This window comes from Panicum hallii, chromosome 2 (genome assembly GCF_002211085.1).
Source record: "Panicum hallii strain FIL2 chromosome 2, PHallii_v3.1, whole genome shotgun sequence".
Lineage (NCBI taxonomy): Eukaryota > Viridiplantae > Streptophyta > Magnoliopsida > Poales > Poaceae > Panicum > Panicum hallii.
In genome coordinates this window covers 50702960-50718228 of record NC_038043.1, presented here as the reverse complement: position 1 = coordinate 50718228, position 15269 = coordinate 50702960, and the positions used below count along the sequence as shown (strand labels likewise).

The following is a 15269-nucleotide window of genomic DNA, read 5'->3' as shown; positions in this document are numbered from 1 at the left end:
GGTGATTGATCTTCTTTTTTTGGTTGTGCGAGTGCTCAGTGGAGGGGTGATTGAGCCTCCGAGTGGAGCAGCACGTTCATCCCGTTTGGCCCAAAATTGCTTGCGGTGGTGTGTTGGTGTGACACGTGTGGTTGAGTGGAGAGCGAAGGGGAGGGGAGGGGGAGGAGAGGAGCATGTGGGGCCGAGGGTGCATGTCGCCCGAGGAATCAGTACCCCTTGTTCCCCTCTCCTGCTTTTGTCAACAGTTGCAGACATGTTACAAGACGGGCTCCGTATTTCGGAGAGAATTCGGATTCTACCGAAAAAGTTTACTTACTTCTTTAGAAAACAATATCATTTGTTTGTGCAAAGAGGCAGCGATCAATTTGCTCCCAAAATCAAATACACGCTTCTCGGGAAAAAAAAAAGTGATGGGAAAGCAAATTACGGCAAGAGGGAGTACGTGTGAGGGACGAGTAGAAAAAAAAAACCCATCCACTAGCCTGTGCTCCTGTCGAGTCGTCCATGATATGATGTCCATACTGCTCCATCTACTCGAGTTTGACAACTACGCACCACCATTCAGAGCACACCTCTTTGGATATCCTTAGATATCAGGCGTGCTTGTTAAACTTATCAATCATGGAACATGGATAGTTGTAGTTCATGCGTCTAGTAAAGACAAATTCGCTTGGGCTCTAGAAGTTCAATTTCCACATTAATAAGCAGAGAAGGAAGACATGCATGGACATGGAATTCATTTCTTCCTACATCGAGTAACGAAGATATATGAAAAAAAAAATATCAAATTCATCATGCATCCCTAGCGATTGGAACTATGGTGATCCAGCTTTTTGCTAACCAGGGATGGAGGTTTGTCAGTAGGATGGGTGTTTAACTGTTTATTAATAATATCTCATCGTCGCATACTTTCTTTATTTCTCATCATGTTTGTGGATACCATCAGCTTGGTGTTGAACTCTTGTAGCAAGTGAACAATGTGATCCTTCGAAGTTCAAAAGAAGCAAAAACCGGAAGTTTTTTTTCATCATCTGCGAAAAAAGAGAGAGAAAAGAAGGGTTACAACGGAGGACAGACTACAACTGTACTGAAAATAAGGGTTACAACGGATGACAGACTACAACTGTACTGATTATTTGGTACAGATACTGCAGTCCTTAAATCCGTAGGTACTGTATTTTATAGCTAGTATATATTAGTGTATTACTAGATCTTATAAATTTTTTTGACAGACTAAAGTATACTGTTTGTTCCCCACAAATGTTACGTGATCTGTAGTTGGATAAATGGGAGTGATGTGTGTAAATCTTGCACAAGAATGCAGTTGCAATTTACTGTACTTCAATAGCCCTTGTCAAATTGGCAAGTAAAAAAACTACATGTTTCCGAACTAAATATTGTACTGGAAGCTCTTGATGGTTGAAATCTTAATTTTTTTTAATTACTAGGTCTTGGTTAGCGTGAAGTATTTTTGTGACCCAATCGATATTGAGATCTGGCGTAGAGAAATGGTATTAATCAGCACTTGTGGTGAAAACAACCTTCAAGTGACTATATTGCCAATAAATTTGAACAAAAAATGCTTGCAAAAGGTAATGGTCTAAAGATAAAATATCTTTGTTAAATCCCGAACATCAAGTAAAAAAAGAGTGGCTTAGTATTAAGGCGCCTAAGTACATATACCGGATGACAAATATTCAGCTGAAGTAAAAAAAAATGAGTCATATGAACACTGCACTAGGAGTTCACGAGCTGCTTCAATCCCTCCCTGACACGGTAAGAAGCACTGCAACAATGAACAGAGCTCTACAGTCCGGAGCACCATGAACATTTCTAACCGCCAACGGAGAACGACCCGGGGGAGGAGCAGCCCGCCAGTCGATCGAGTTCAAATTTTACCGTTTGGGATGGGGATCGCGTGCCTGCGCCGCGCGATCTCTACTGCTCGAGCGCCAGGCCGCTGCCGTGCCTGCCTGAGCCCGGGCAGGCAAAGCAGGGCTCGCCGCCGTACAGGAGGCGCGGCATGCATGCCGGCGTGGCCCCAGCTGGAAGCTGCTGCGGCCATCTATCTTCTGCGCCCGCGGCCGGCCGGCCAGCCCGTCTCCGACCCCCATCATTCGTGGCAGGAAAAAACCGCGGCAGGCCCACGGCGGTGGCCGTGGCGCAGTAAATCGTGGGGGCGCGGAGGCGGATCTTACCTTACCGGGCTTTGGCTGCATCGATCGTGGCAGCGTGGTAGCTGCACCGGCCGGCAGCTACATGGCAGAGCCACTGTTCAGTGGCCTGCTGCTGAGCTAGCTCGGCGAGCGAGCTAGCCCCCAGCAGCTGCAGCTTGCTTGCTGATCAATGGCGCCATCCCAGAACAAAATGAGTGGAAGCTCGCACAGTGCAGGAGCTACTAGCCAGGCTATAGAGCGGGCTCCTGCTGGGATTCCAACACTCACTGATCTCCAAATAATTTTCTTTTTTTCTTTTGAAACAACACTCGCGTATCCAGATCCAGCTTTCTACGCTCCAAGCTCGTGTGCATGTGATACGCGGTATTGTACGTGTGCTATTCATGGCGATGCTATGGGTGAGTGAGACGGGGGCGTTTACGTGTCGTCGTCCATGGCGTACGCACCGGCAGAGACATGACCATCAGGTCCGCAGAGCTGCTGCCGCTGCTGAGACGAAGCCCGGCCGGCCGGTGGACTTGCAACAGTCGCGGTGGTGGCCGGCCGGCCGCCTGGGCTGGCTGACACGGCCAGATGGGAGCTGCTATCATGTCTAGTCACACATCAAATTCAGAGCTCCAATTATTCGGCCGTACGCCGCAAGGATTGCGCATCGCGCCGCTGCGGCGACTTTTACCAGTGGCAAATTTATCATTTACCCCCTCGCCGCAGTTTTCTTTTTCTGCGGCCGCCTGCTTTGTAGCTTTCCCTGCGTCGCATGCGGCGTGTGCGTTATGTGCCTCTGAACCGTATCTTGTTCTTTATCCACTGCGTGCGTTGTACTGTCACTGTGTTTGTCATACACCTTAATTGCACTATCAGCTGGTGTTAGTACTCAACAGTAGCCGGCTTGTGTACTTTTTGTGTTTCTTATTCTTGTTTTCTGTGGGTTTCATCTCTAGCCTACCCCAACTTGCTTGGGACAAAAGGCTAAGTTGTTGTTGTTGTTGTTGTTGCTTGCAGAAAAATAGTGTGCATGGTTGAATGGGGTCTCTTTGACAAAGCTGATGAAGAGTAGCAGGTTCAACCGGGTTATGGGTCATTGAAACGAAAGGTAAAAGTTTCATCATCAAGAACAAGAAGAAACTTCTATTATACGTAATTTGACGAGATAGTTTGCATACAATGCCACTCTTTAACTGGAAGAGAGGATAATTAACTGTGACAAGAAAGTAAAATAGTATGTACTGTGGGGTGTAGGGAAAGGATGCCACACACTGATAAATTTCTTGCGCACGGCAATGTACTTCTTTTGTGTAGGGTGTGTTGGCAAAATGTTCAACATAGAAACTAGAGAATTTTAAAAAGGTCAGAAGCAATGCATTACTTCCAACTTTTATGCCTGTTGCGATCAGACGTAATATTATGCCAGCCCAAAGAAACAAATATCATTTCAGGGATAAAGGCGACAATCCAATTTATTTGAACTTTGACCACTAATATGCAGTAATGTTTAGCTTTCTTGCATGGAAATCATATATTAAGTAATACTTACTATTCACAATACTCACAAAATCGACAGCCCACACTCACTTACATTGGAGCTATCTATATTAGCTTTTACTCCTGTGTTTTGTCAACATACATATCATGATAGATGGAAATTAGTCATGGACTCCTATGACTGAAATGGCTTGCTTGGAGCTTATATAGGGCATGTGTAGTTGCAATAAACATCATGAAAGGGAAAATAGGAATAATGTCCTCAAAACTCAAAAGGATAGATTATTTGTAAATGGCGGAGTGCGATGGGCACTAATCAATGCATATCTTATCGTTGTCACACAATCCAACGGTCTATATCGGTACTTTTAATATTGCTATAAAGATGGGCATATGCATTTGCAATGGATACTGAGCTTGAATTAATATTGGCGCCTGATATCTATTTGCCTAGCCCTTAAATGGAAACAAAAGAGCAGAGTGCATGAAGTTAAAAGAATCTTTGTCTGCACTACTCATTCTGAAACATTTTCTCCTGATTTTTCTGTTTTCATTTATTCTCACAATGTCAACCTGACAAGCTATGCATAGGAATCACTTCTACAACAAATAAATAATAATACCATGAAAGGGCTGTTGAGATCTTGGCAAACTTTTTATATGTTGGAAACAAACTGTCCAAATCGGTCTACTGAATATATACATGATGCAAAATGTATACATGCATGCTTGCACTAGTCGTCTTACTTAATTTAGAACATAGTACACTGAACCATTTTTGTACCTCAATTACTTAGTTGCTTGGGAGCTTGAGAAATTTATTGTTAGATCCTTGACTGCCGTAGCAGAAAGATTAAATGGATTTACTATTTACTTATACCATCTTAGCAGTATGAGTAAAAGCATCCAAAAGGTACCGCACTGCTTGATAGTTATACATGCATGCTACTACCTAAGGACTAGGGCGCTTGATGCAGTACTGTAGCCTTGAAATACCTGTAGTACCTACGTTTTGGGGGATCACGCTGTGCATCAAATGATATTCGTTGATTACATTGACGGCCCAATATGTTAGTCGATCATTGAGTTCAGATTATTATCGGCATTAATTGCTATTTGCCAAATTTGTTTCAACAACTCGAAGCATTAACACAGCATGCATCCAATATATATCCAGCGCTAAACCTGATGTATGTGAATATATGACTATTGTACCATCAACAATATTATAGTTACCATTTTTTCAAAGAAAATATTATAGTTATCACTTGTAGAGCCGAAATACTTAATAGTTCTGGTGCAACAAATCTTTCTATTTTTTCACTTTGAGCAATTAGAAGGGGGTCTAGTAGCATGGATACACCACAAATATACTAGTATAGTATAGCATGCAGTGTTAATTTGTGTAAGGCCCTTTTCAAAAAAAAATTGTGTAAGGCAATTTCTCGATTTGCACATAACACACGTTTTTCTTTAATTAAGGAGTGTATGCGCTAGGACCACACAAGGAGAAATAGGCCAGATTGGGGACATTAATTAAGAGAAATTAAAACGTCTGCGCATGCATGGGAACTGCTCTGGAAGAGAAGAGATCAGTAACTTTGATGACTAAGCTAGCTAGCTAGGCATCCTGACAGAAAGATATCGAGAGATATCATATCAGTGTTCGCCCCCTTTCCAATTAATAGTTCCAAATCAGCATATATACAAACTTTCTGCATCTAGCGAGGATTGAGTGTGCATGAATCGTCAAACGTACTATATATCAAGATTCATTTGGCAAAAAAAAAAAGTTCTTCATTGTTACTTTTCATGTATTTCATTTCCAAAATAAGAGGAGGAAATCTGTCAACATCAAAATACCATTTGGACCATCATGTTTCTAACCGGCAAATTCATTGTCGAAGAACACTAGCCAAATTGGTAAACAAGCATAAAAAGGACAGGGAAAAGAACAAAAATGTTACTACAAAAGGCTACCTTGACACATAAAATTTCTCAAACGAACGAAAATCCCCAACTATATATAATGGAAACGCGACATGCAACTATAAGTTTTTTTTCCTCTTGCATGCTCCAAATTTATTCGATTTCCTTCTCCCTTTTCATTTTCTGTGATCCTCGTAGTACTAGTACCAGTGTGAAAATGGCTAGCATCAAAATGCAGCTCGAAGTTGCTACAAGACACGCAGGTAAGAACAAGCGCAGCAGCCATATTTTTATGCCTGCAGCAACAAAACGAGAGGGAGGGCACAAAAAGATTCTGCATCACACAAACATGATAACTCTAACCTGAGTGCACTGCCACTGGAATCCTATGATCTTGTAACAAAAAAGAAAGCTCCATAGAGCCCTAGCAAGGAGCACAGAATTCAAAGATCAGATCATGCACTCACACCCTCGCGCATGAAAAAGAGAGCAAAGGTAAAGCTGCCGCGCATCACCAAAAGTGAGACACCCATCCATGCACTAAAAGTGATGGAGTAACTAGCACACAGCATGCAGTAGTAGTAGCAGCCCGCAGCAGTGTGGCACCACAACTCAGAGGAGCATATCTGTGTACCATCATGAGAACTGCAGATGTGTTTAAATTTCTCATAACTCACAAAGTCATCATAATTCGTACAAGCCAGGTTTGAACAAAAACTCCCCAAAAGAAAGAGAAATTAATTCCAGTCTAGAAGAGAAAGGAAGAAAGAGAGAAGTTGATGCATGAACCCTTAACAGCTCTAATGCTTGGGAACTCAAAAACAGTTCTCTAATTCAGCTGTAAAAGGGTAGAAAAGTACTAGTATTAACTTGTACATCTAGAGAGCTCTTCCCAAATCCATGGTAGAGAGAGAGAGTAACCAATTAAAACACACTGATTTAAAATGCCGAGATGAGAGAGAGAGGCTCATGACTTTGCACCATGATCTATCTCGCACGGGCTACCTTAGCTATTTGTATCCCCCACCATATGCCCTATTTACAAAACACCCAAGGAGAAGCTAGCCAAGAAGACGCAAATATCAAGTAGTGTCATGGCAGCACTGCACTTACACTTCTTGGCTTCTTTGCTCTCCCATGGTCTCATGGTCTCCTCCTCCTCATCCTACTAAATCCATGGATGCTAGTTGCCGACCGCCTTGATCATCCACCGACGGCAAAGATCATGGATTCAGCGTTCGACTCGGCGAAGAAATCCTCTTGAAATATTGGATCATTGTTTGATTTGTCTAATTTTCTGCCCTATGAGGTGAGATGATCTCTCTTCTTCCACAGTGCTCTCTCTCTCATCTCAGCTTGCCCCCACAAATTACATGTTATTGTAGTCAAGAAAAAAATAACCAGAAAATCAAGGTGAAAAAAATAAAGTTAACGAGCCAGAGCCGGACAGGCAGGCGGCTAGAAGAGCGTGGCAATGGAGGATCCGCAGTTGGCGAGGTCTGGCCACGCCGCGGCAGCGCCTCCGATGCCGCCGTTGCCCCAGTACATGAACGAGGAGGGCGCGGTGGTGGTCGCCGCCGTGGAGGTGGAGCTGACCGCGGGGTTCATGGACGCGGCCGCCGCCATGAGCGCGTCCGTCGCGATGATGTTTGCGTCGACGTTGGACGACGACGGCGTCGGCAGCTCCCAGCTGCCGCTCTGCTGGTCCCCGGGCGCCGCCTTCTGCTGGTGGTCCCCGGCGCCGGCTGCCTCCGCCTTGACGTGCAGCTCCTCCAGCCCCGGCACGAGGGAGCTGGAGAGCAGCGGCGCGTAGAAGCTGTCCATGATCCCGCCCGCGCCCGCCCCGGCCTCCTGCATCCACGGCTTGAGCTGCTGGATCTGCGCGCCGGCGCCCCCGTAGCCGAGGCCCAGCAGGTGGTCCACCTGCGTCTGCTGCTGCTGCATCTCGTAGGCGGTTGCCTCCGAGGAGACCACCGACTGCATGGCCGCCTGGAAGAGGCCGAGGTGGTCGCCGCCGGTGCCGCTGCCGAGCAGCAGCGACGCCAGCGAGGTGCCGCCGGGCAGGCCGAGCGCCGAGGTGAGCGACGGCAGGGAGCCCGCCGGCGGCGGCAGGGACAGCGTGGACGCCGCCGAGGAGGACGTGACGGCGGCGGCAGCGGCGGCGGCGGAGGATCCGGTCCTCCCGCCGGCGCCCGCCGCGCTGCTGCTTCTGGAGCGCTTGTTCTTGCGGCAGCCCCCGCCGACGGGGACGTTGCGGAGCGTGCCCCCGCGCGTCCAGTAGCGCTTGCACGCCTTGCAGAAGTGCCGCGGCTGCGACAGCGAGTAGTTGTTGTAGTAGCAGAACTTGGTGTTGGCCGAGTCGCAGCGCGGGCACCGCAGCGCCTCGGCGCGCGGGTCCGCCACCGGGGCCCCGGCCGCGCCGGCCCCGGCACTGCTCCTCGCCCCAGCCGGCGGCGCCCCCGCCGTCGCACCCCCCGCGCCAGCCATGTATCTCCGCTAGCTTGCTTCTTGACTTGTTCACCGCACAGATCGGCCGCCGGCCGGTCGGTCGAGGTCGCAGCTAGCTAGCCTCCGTCCGGTGATCCGCGTAGAGAGAAAGAGAGGAAGGCCGGGGAGGCGAGAGGAGAGAGAGGGATGGGTGGTGGAAAGAATGGAAGAAGCAAGTGAGGCGAGGCGAGGGGGATCGGAGGAAGGGTGGGTGGGGTTTTCAGGGGGAAGGTTCGCTGACAAGGGCTAGAAAACAAAGCGGGCGTGCGGTATTATTGAGCGCTGATGGCGATACTACGCACTAGAAATACCGGCTGGGCAGGGCTTGGGTTCCGGCAGCAACCACTCCGCTGCTCCAAGCGCCGCGACGAGATGAGAGAGCTGGGGAGAGAAGGGGGCGCACGCACTCTAACCTAGCCAGTTTTATAGCCGACGCCGACGCCGTCGACGACGACGACGACGACGTAACAAGCTAGTGATAAGGTTCTACTTGCAGGTCCGTATGCGTATAGAATAGTGGTGCCATACCCGGTGGTGTATGCGTGTGTTTGTATAGATATATATATGTGTATATGCGTATATGGAATGTCGGGGTGGTTAGTGTATGTGTGACAGGTGTGGCGGCGCGTTTCGTTGTTTTAAAATACACGCGCTTCGAGTGTATTTGACTGGAGCACTAGTTGGATTTAGGAGCAAGGAATGAGGTTTAGTTTCGCATATTTGTTAATTGTGGGGGTTGGGAATGCATGGAAATAGTGCGCCTGGATGTGATTAAATTTTTCTATTCTAAAGCTGGAGCAAAGTATTGTGAACCAGTATGTAGGCCGCAATCGTGTGGCAGCATCTGAGAAATATGGATGGAAATGGCTACATAACTCTGATACATTCTGTAATTAAAAGCACGTCATTGTTCTTGTAGAATTGTTAAAATTGGTATCTTTAGCCTTCCATTTTACTACATAGATCATGGGTACAACTATTTTATTTCCTGCTATATATATGCAGTTTAGCAAATTGTTTTTTTTGTTGGTTAATTGGATCTTTTTTAATGATTTAGGAACAATCTGTGCCTTATGTACTTTCACAAAAGTCTGAGTTATTTAACTTTTGACAAAACTCGGTAAACTTACAAAACTACTGGTTAGTGATACAAACATATATGAAGCGGGTATATACGCACGTGACATACAAAAACCACAAGATATAGTCATCTTTTGAATTAGCCTCCTCCTACACCTTTTTAGTATGTTTATGCTGCCACCACATAAAATTTAAATCCTTATAATGCATATTCCAGAGATCGGAGCATCAGGATCGGATCAGACGGAGCTACGGCCAGGCCATGGTGGACCATGGCTCCCCTGTCGTGCGAAATTTCCATTAGTTAAACAGTAATTTTGACACTGTCCATTGGTTGGTTCTTTGGTCAGGCTCCGCCACTGCCCGAGAGGGACGACGGTCTTGGGTGGATCATCGAATTTGCTCGACGGTTACAGTATCTCCTCGCCGGCGACGCGTGCACCGAATCTCGATCGGGAGGTCAAAAGCAGAGAGAAAGGAACCGATTCGTCAGCCTTCACCACCAGCAGCTCCCTCCGTGATCCCACCTGTGCCTGTGTACACGCACGCACGCATGTTTCACCTCACATTTTTCACCTCTGAATGCGTCCTACGCAGCAGGGTACGACGCTTCGCTTAACCTGGCCGGCCGGAAAGCTGCCGCCGATTCAAGCCCAGATGTTACGCGCACATAATTGTCCTGCGTGCGCTAGCTGCACCCTGCAGTGTCCTGCGCCACGCACAATAATCCTAGTAGCTAGTACTAGTGTTATATAGGACCACTACTCGCTCGCTCTTATACATACACGAAACACTGATGATCAGTCTGATCACACACACACACACACACAGAGTACAGTACGCCACGACTTTCTATATATATATAAATATATAAACAGCAGGGCATCCATCAGCCTGATCGTACACCAGTACTAGCGGGAGTAATCCAGATGTACTGGCTAGAATAGACATTGGTACCTACTCTTTCCGTTTTAAAAGGAACGCAACTCGCATCGTAAGAAGTTAAATAGTTTCAAATTTGACCAAATTTATATATAATAGTATTAATATTTATATATTTTTATACTAAATTTATTTGGAGATCTAGATATTAGTAAATTTTTATATGCAATTTGGTTAAATTTGAAGCTGTTTGGCTCCTCGGTATGCGAGCGGCGGTAGTGGTAGCTGCAAGATATATAGAAATCGAAAGAGCGGAGGGAATTTTGCGCTGGTGGCCGGGCACGCGGTGCGGTGGGAATCCCGACGCCCCGGGCCGAAGTTTTCTCGCGGCTCCCGAGAAGAACAATCCCTCACTGTCGCGCGCGGCCGCTTCCCTTCTCTCTCTCACTCTCACTCAGTGTGACACTGACCCTTTTTTCTCCTGCTCATGCCGTCCTTGCTCTTGTTTTACACGTAGTACTAGTACGTGGATGGAGCCCGGCGGTACGGTGTTTACCCATCGGTTGGCGTGCATGGTTAGTTTTCGCTGCTGCGACTGCGAGCGGGGCCCCCGGTAACATTGGGGACGATCAATATAATGCAAGACGGGGATTCCCTGGAGGGAAAGCGACAAGGCGGCGTCGGCGTACGACGTCGCCGGCGTCCACGTCGGCGGGGGGCGGACGGACGCGCAGCACGTACGACGTGACGCCGGGGCCGGCGCGAGCGAGCGAGGCACTGTGCGGTGCGGACTACTACTGGGGACGGCAGCAGCGGCAGAGCCGTCCGATCGCTGCGGCACTACAGGCCTGTTTGGTATCCTGCCTAAGGTGCCACAGTTTGCCTAACTTTTCTGCCTAAGATTAGTTCTTCAATTTGGACGACTAAGGTTAGGCAAGTTGTGGCGCCTTAGGCAGGATACCAAACAGGCCTTACGTTCGTACCAGTCGATGGAGACGGTAGATCGGCCGATCATGTACGTGTTTGCATGCAGCCTTGGCAGCCTACGTACGCGAGACAGCACCGATCTGTCAGTCACTGTTGGCGGTGAAACTAGCCACAGCAGGAGAATTTACCCGGGCGCTGGCGGAGTACGTAGTTCTTAGTTCTTACAGCTGCTGCTGCTACTACGCCGAGATCGATCGGTGGCACGCACGAACGGACGGACGTGCGGCCGGGTCCGCGCGCGATCGACGATGTCACGTACGAGTAGGCCGGCCGGCGCGGCGTTGGTTGCGGTTGGTTCCAGCGCGCATGGGATCTCGGTGGAGGAGGTCCGGAGGGAGCGAGGGGTGGGCAGGGGGGCCGGCCGGCCGTTAGGCCTACGCGGTGGCCGGTGGTGGTGCACGCAGCAGGCGTGCGTGCATGCGTGGCCCGGCCGGCCGGCCGCACAGACAGCGCATGTGGACAGCTCACTCTCAGCTCCCTCCCTCCATCGATCGCCAGGCCTCGCTCGTCACCCGCGTCGCAGCATGCTTGCGCCGCTTCGGCTACATCTATCTCCGGCGCCCGTCTCAACGCAGGCTCGCTCTGCAGCTCCAGCTACCTCGCTCGGCTGCTGCGCGCACTGCGGCGTCTGCGTGCCCCGGCCGGCCGGCCGGCCACCATATCGGATGATGAGTGAGAGGGAGATGTGGATTATTGTGAGGCGGCAGGGCAGGGGGGCTACTGGGAGGCACAGTGAGTTTGGTATCTACCAGTTTTGTCGCTGGCACGCAGCAACCAGGGCCGCCGCCCCGGGACCAGCCTCCCCAACTCCATCCATCATCTCCGATCTCTCTCTCTCCTGTCGTCCTCCTGTTAACGCACCAGGTGCGTGGAAGTCTTGCTGCGTACATGCATGCGTTACCCAGCCATCGTCCACACAGCCAAAGAGCTGGAGAGAGAGAGAGAGAGAGAGAGAGAGGACCGGGTGCTGTGCGCGTCCTGGAGCTAGCCGTCACTGTGCGTGGCCGTTCGGGTACCGGTGCACTGTGCGCCTGCAGGGCTGCGCGGCAGTGGTGGTTGGTGCACTGCCCTCGCTCTCGATCGACCCGGGGAGAGTACGCGTGCGCGACCAGGGCTTCGCCCGCTGACATAACAGTAAGATTCCATCCATCGCCGTCGATCGCCGCCGTCGATCGATTCGTCTCTCGAGCGCGCGCTTGCGACTTGGGATCGGAGGCCCCCGCCGGCCTACCTAGCCTGATAGCCTAGCCTAGCATAGCGAGCGAGCTACCCAGCACCTACCCTCTTCCGGCTAGCGGGCAATGGCCGATAGGTCGCCTCGCCCGATTCGTCCTCCTCCTGCTGCTCTCTCTGCGCGCTTGACAATCCCTCGATTCAGAGCCCCTGCCACAGCGTATCTCACACCAGTGTGTAGGTGGCGACAGCAGATAGGCAAGGCGCGGTAAACGGTCAAGATTTTACGTTTTTACCGTTCACCCGGGCGGATGCGCACTTCCTTTCTGTGTAAAATTTGGGTACAAATTTATTATTTAAAAAAGAACATTTGGGTACAGATAAGATAAATTGTACTCCTTCCGTCATAAAATAAATAAAATTCTGATCTAGACCCCTTGAAGTGCTCCATTAGTTATATCTTATCACATTAACTTGTCCGGGGCCGACTCTACATCCAAACCTCTTCAACTCCTGCATCAATCGGTGCAATGAGCAAATAATCTTGTTTTACTATAAAAGTTAGTTGTATTGGTAGGTATTCCATGAATATTTTAAGAAGTCTTTTTAGCAAACGATAACATATTAAATATTAAGCACGCATCTGAATTAGTCAAGGAATTGATTGATCGGAAAATCTTTGACGACCATATGAGGTTACGGGATGCGGAGTGTTCTGGTTTAGGGTTTTTTTTTTTGTCCACAGATGACCCTCAGGGCGAGATGAAAAGTTGGGCTTGCAACCAGAATGGTGAGAGGTTGTAGCACGGCACACCACCGTTGTAAGTGGTGAACAGGATTGGCGGCGCGAAGAGGCAAAAATTGATCTATTTGCGCAAGGGAGGGGGGTAGACGTGGCTTCGGCGATTGGAGAGATGCGGGGACGATGTAGATGTGTGAGGTGGGGGACACCAGGCGCGAGGATGGACGAAGTGAGGAAAAGGATAAATAGAAGACTACTGATCAAGGAGGAAGGGGGGAAAAAAAGGCAAATCTCACGGGAATCCGGGAATTTAGATGCGTCAATCTAGCATCTCCCTCTGAAAAGACTTTTTAAAACCCTATAACCATGCAAAAAGAAAACGGAGGGAGTACCGGCTATTTCGTTACATGTGTGGAGTAGTTAATCGGTTGGAATGTGTCCAAATGTGACCGTATCTCAGTCCAATCCTAATCTCAGTTTGAAAGCACGTACATATATCCATAGTTTGTGACCGACAATTGAACGTCCTTCTTTGACGTACGGCCGCCGTTTGGCCACTGTCCGGTTCCTACTCCGATCCTCTTTGCCTCCTCGGTAGTTTGATTGATGGTTGACCACTGCCGCCTCCTGTCTCTGAGAGGCTGGTCAGTCTCTGAGAGCAGCATGACTAAGCAAAAGCTTCTGATTTGTTTAGCCTTGCTCGGTGTCTCTCATGGACAAAGTAACACGAGATGAACAATTGCTTAGCGACGTAGAGAGAGAAACCAGAGAGATGGATGGATGGATGGATGGATGGATGGCGCGCATGTTGTAGCATCCCGAGACGATCGATTACCACCAACCGGCAATCATTTGTTCCACTACACGAGAGCGAGAGAGAGAGAGAGGAGTGCAGTGCCCGGAGAGGCAGCCGACAAGGCAATCAAGCGCGCCCCGATCCTCGTCCGTCCGTCCTCCCCTCCTAGGAGCGCTACGGCACGCGAGCAGGCGCCGGCCGGAATAAAGCCGCCGGGCTCGCGGACAAGCCGGAAACCAACACGGAGCGGCCGGCCCGCCGGCGTCGCCTGCCCTGCCCCGTGCCCGCCGCCGCGCGGCCGACTGGCGATCCAGCGCGAGCGGGGCGGCGCAGGCACGCACGCACGACGTACGCATACGCACGCAGCACGACGCGACGGCGGCGGTCTAGGTCACAACGATAGATACGATTGACGGCCAGCGAGCGGCCGCGGCCCCTGCCCCGTCGTCCGGCAAGCCCGGGACGTGTCGGCCGGCGACTCGGCTCTCTCCGGGCCCTCTCCCTCATGGACTCCGCACGGAACCGGCCGGCCGTTCGCGCTGAAGTCGCACGCCGTCGAGAGCTAGAGACGACAAGCTGCTACCTGCTAGCTAGTAGTAGCTGGTAGCTAGCTAGTGCGTCGTTCTAATGAGCGAGGCACCAGTAGTAAAGCATTGTGACTGGTAGATAGTGGTGTCTGTCAGCTAGCTAGTCTCCGTGTTCGTGTACGGCATGAGGATTGAGGAGCACTAGCTAGCAGCCACTTGTTCGTTCCGACACAGCTTCTCCGGTGAACGGGCACGTACAGATCTACCGGCGCCTGTGACGGCGACGGGCGCGCACTACCTATCTAGCTGGTGCCTTCTAGTTTCGCCACATTTTCTGGCGTTGACACTTGACAGTCACACACCGACACACACCCCTTATCATCATCGTCCGGTCGTGACGAACCGGCCTGGAAGCCGTCCGTTTCCTGATCGAAACCGGACGGCCGGCCGGAGATCGCTATCACACCTGACCGACTGACTGACTGACCCTTGACTCGCGTGGCACACGGCACGGTCACGTACTACGAACGCACACGCACACGCACGGCGGCTGGGAGCGTCGCGCCACCGGCGTGGCGCCGGAGGCGTCGCTGCCACATGCATTGGAGCCTAGCTAGCGAGCATCTGCCCGTGTCTTTGCTCGGAAGGAAAGGATCGACGGCGTCGGGCAGGAGACGACGGGGCTCGAAAGCGAGGCCGCGCGCCGAAGATGGGCCGGATAGGGGGTGTGTGGGCGCGGCGCGCGAACGCACGAGGTGAGACTTGAGAGGCCGCGACCGGCCGGCCGGCCGGCGACTGATCGGCGCCGCGCATCGTTGCCGCGGACGACGACGATTCGTTGGATGTACGGGTCCGGTCAAAACCGTGTGGATGGGGACGGGCTGCTAGCTCCGTCCATCCGCCGATCGATCGTTACTTGCATTGGCTAGTGGCCTCCACGGCGCCACCACCCACCACGCCTACTCCATCGTCCATCGGCCGTGTATGCGCTGCGCTACACGTAGAAC

At 50.5% G+C, this 15269-nt stretch overlaps 1 protein-coding gene across 1 annotated transcript; it reads right to left on the bottom strand.

Moving 5' to 3' along the window:
* Positions 1–6219: 6219 nt before the first annotated feature.
* LOC112882694 (dof zinc finger protein 2-like) lies at positions 6220–8624 on the bottom strand. Its single transcript, XM_025947811.1, has one exon. The coding sequence runs from the start codon at positions 8073–8075 to the stop codon at positions 7047–7049; it is 1029 nt and encodes a 342-aa protein (XP_025803596.1). The 5' UTR covers positions 8076–8624; the 3' UTR covers positions 6220–7046.
* Positions 8625–15269: the final 6645 nt, after the last annotated feature.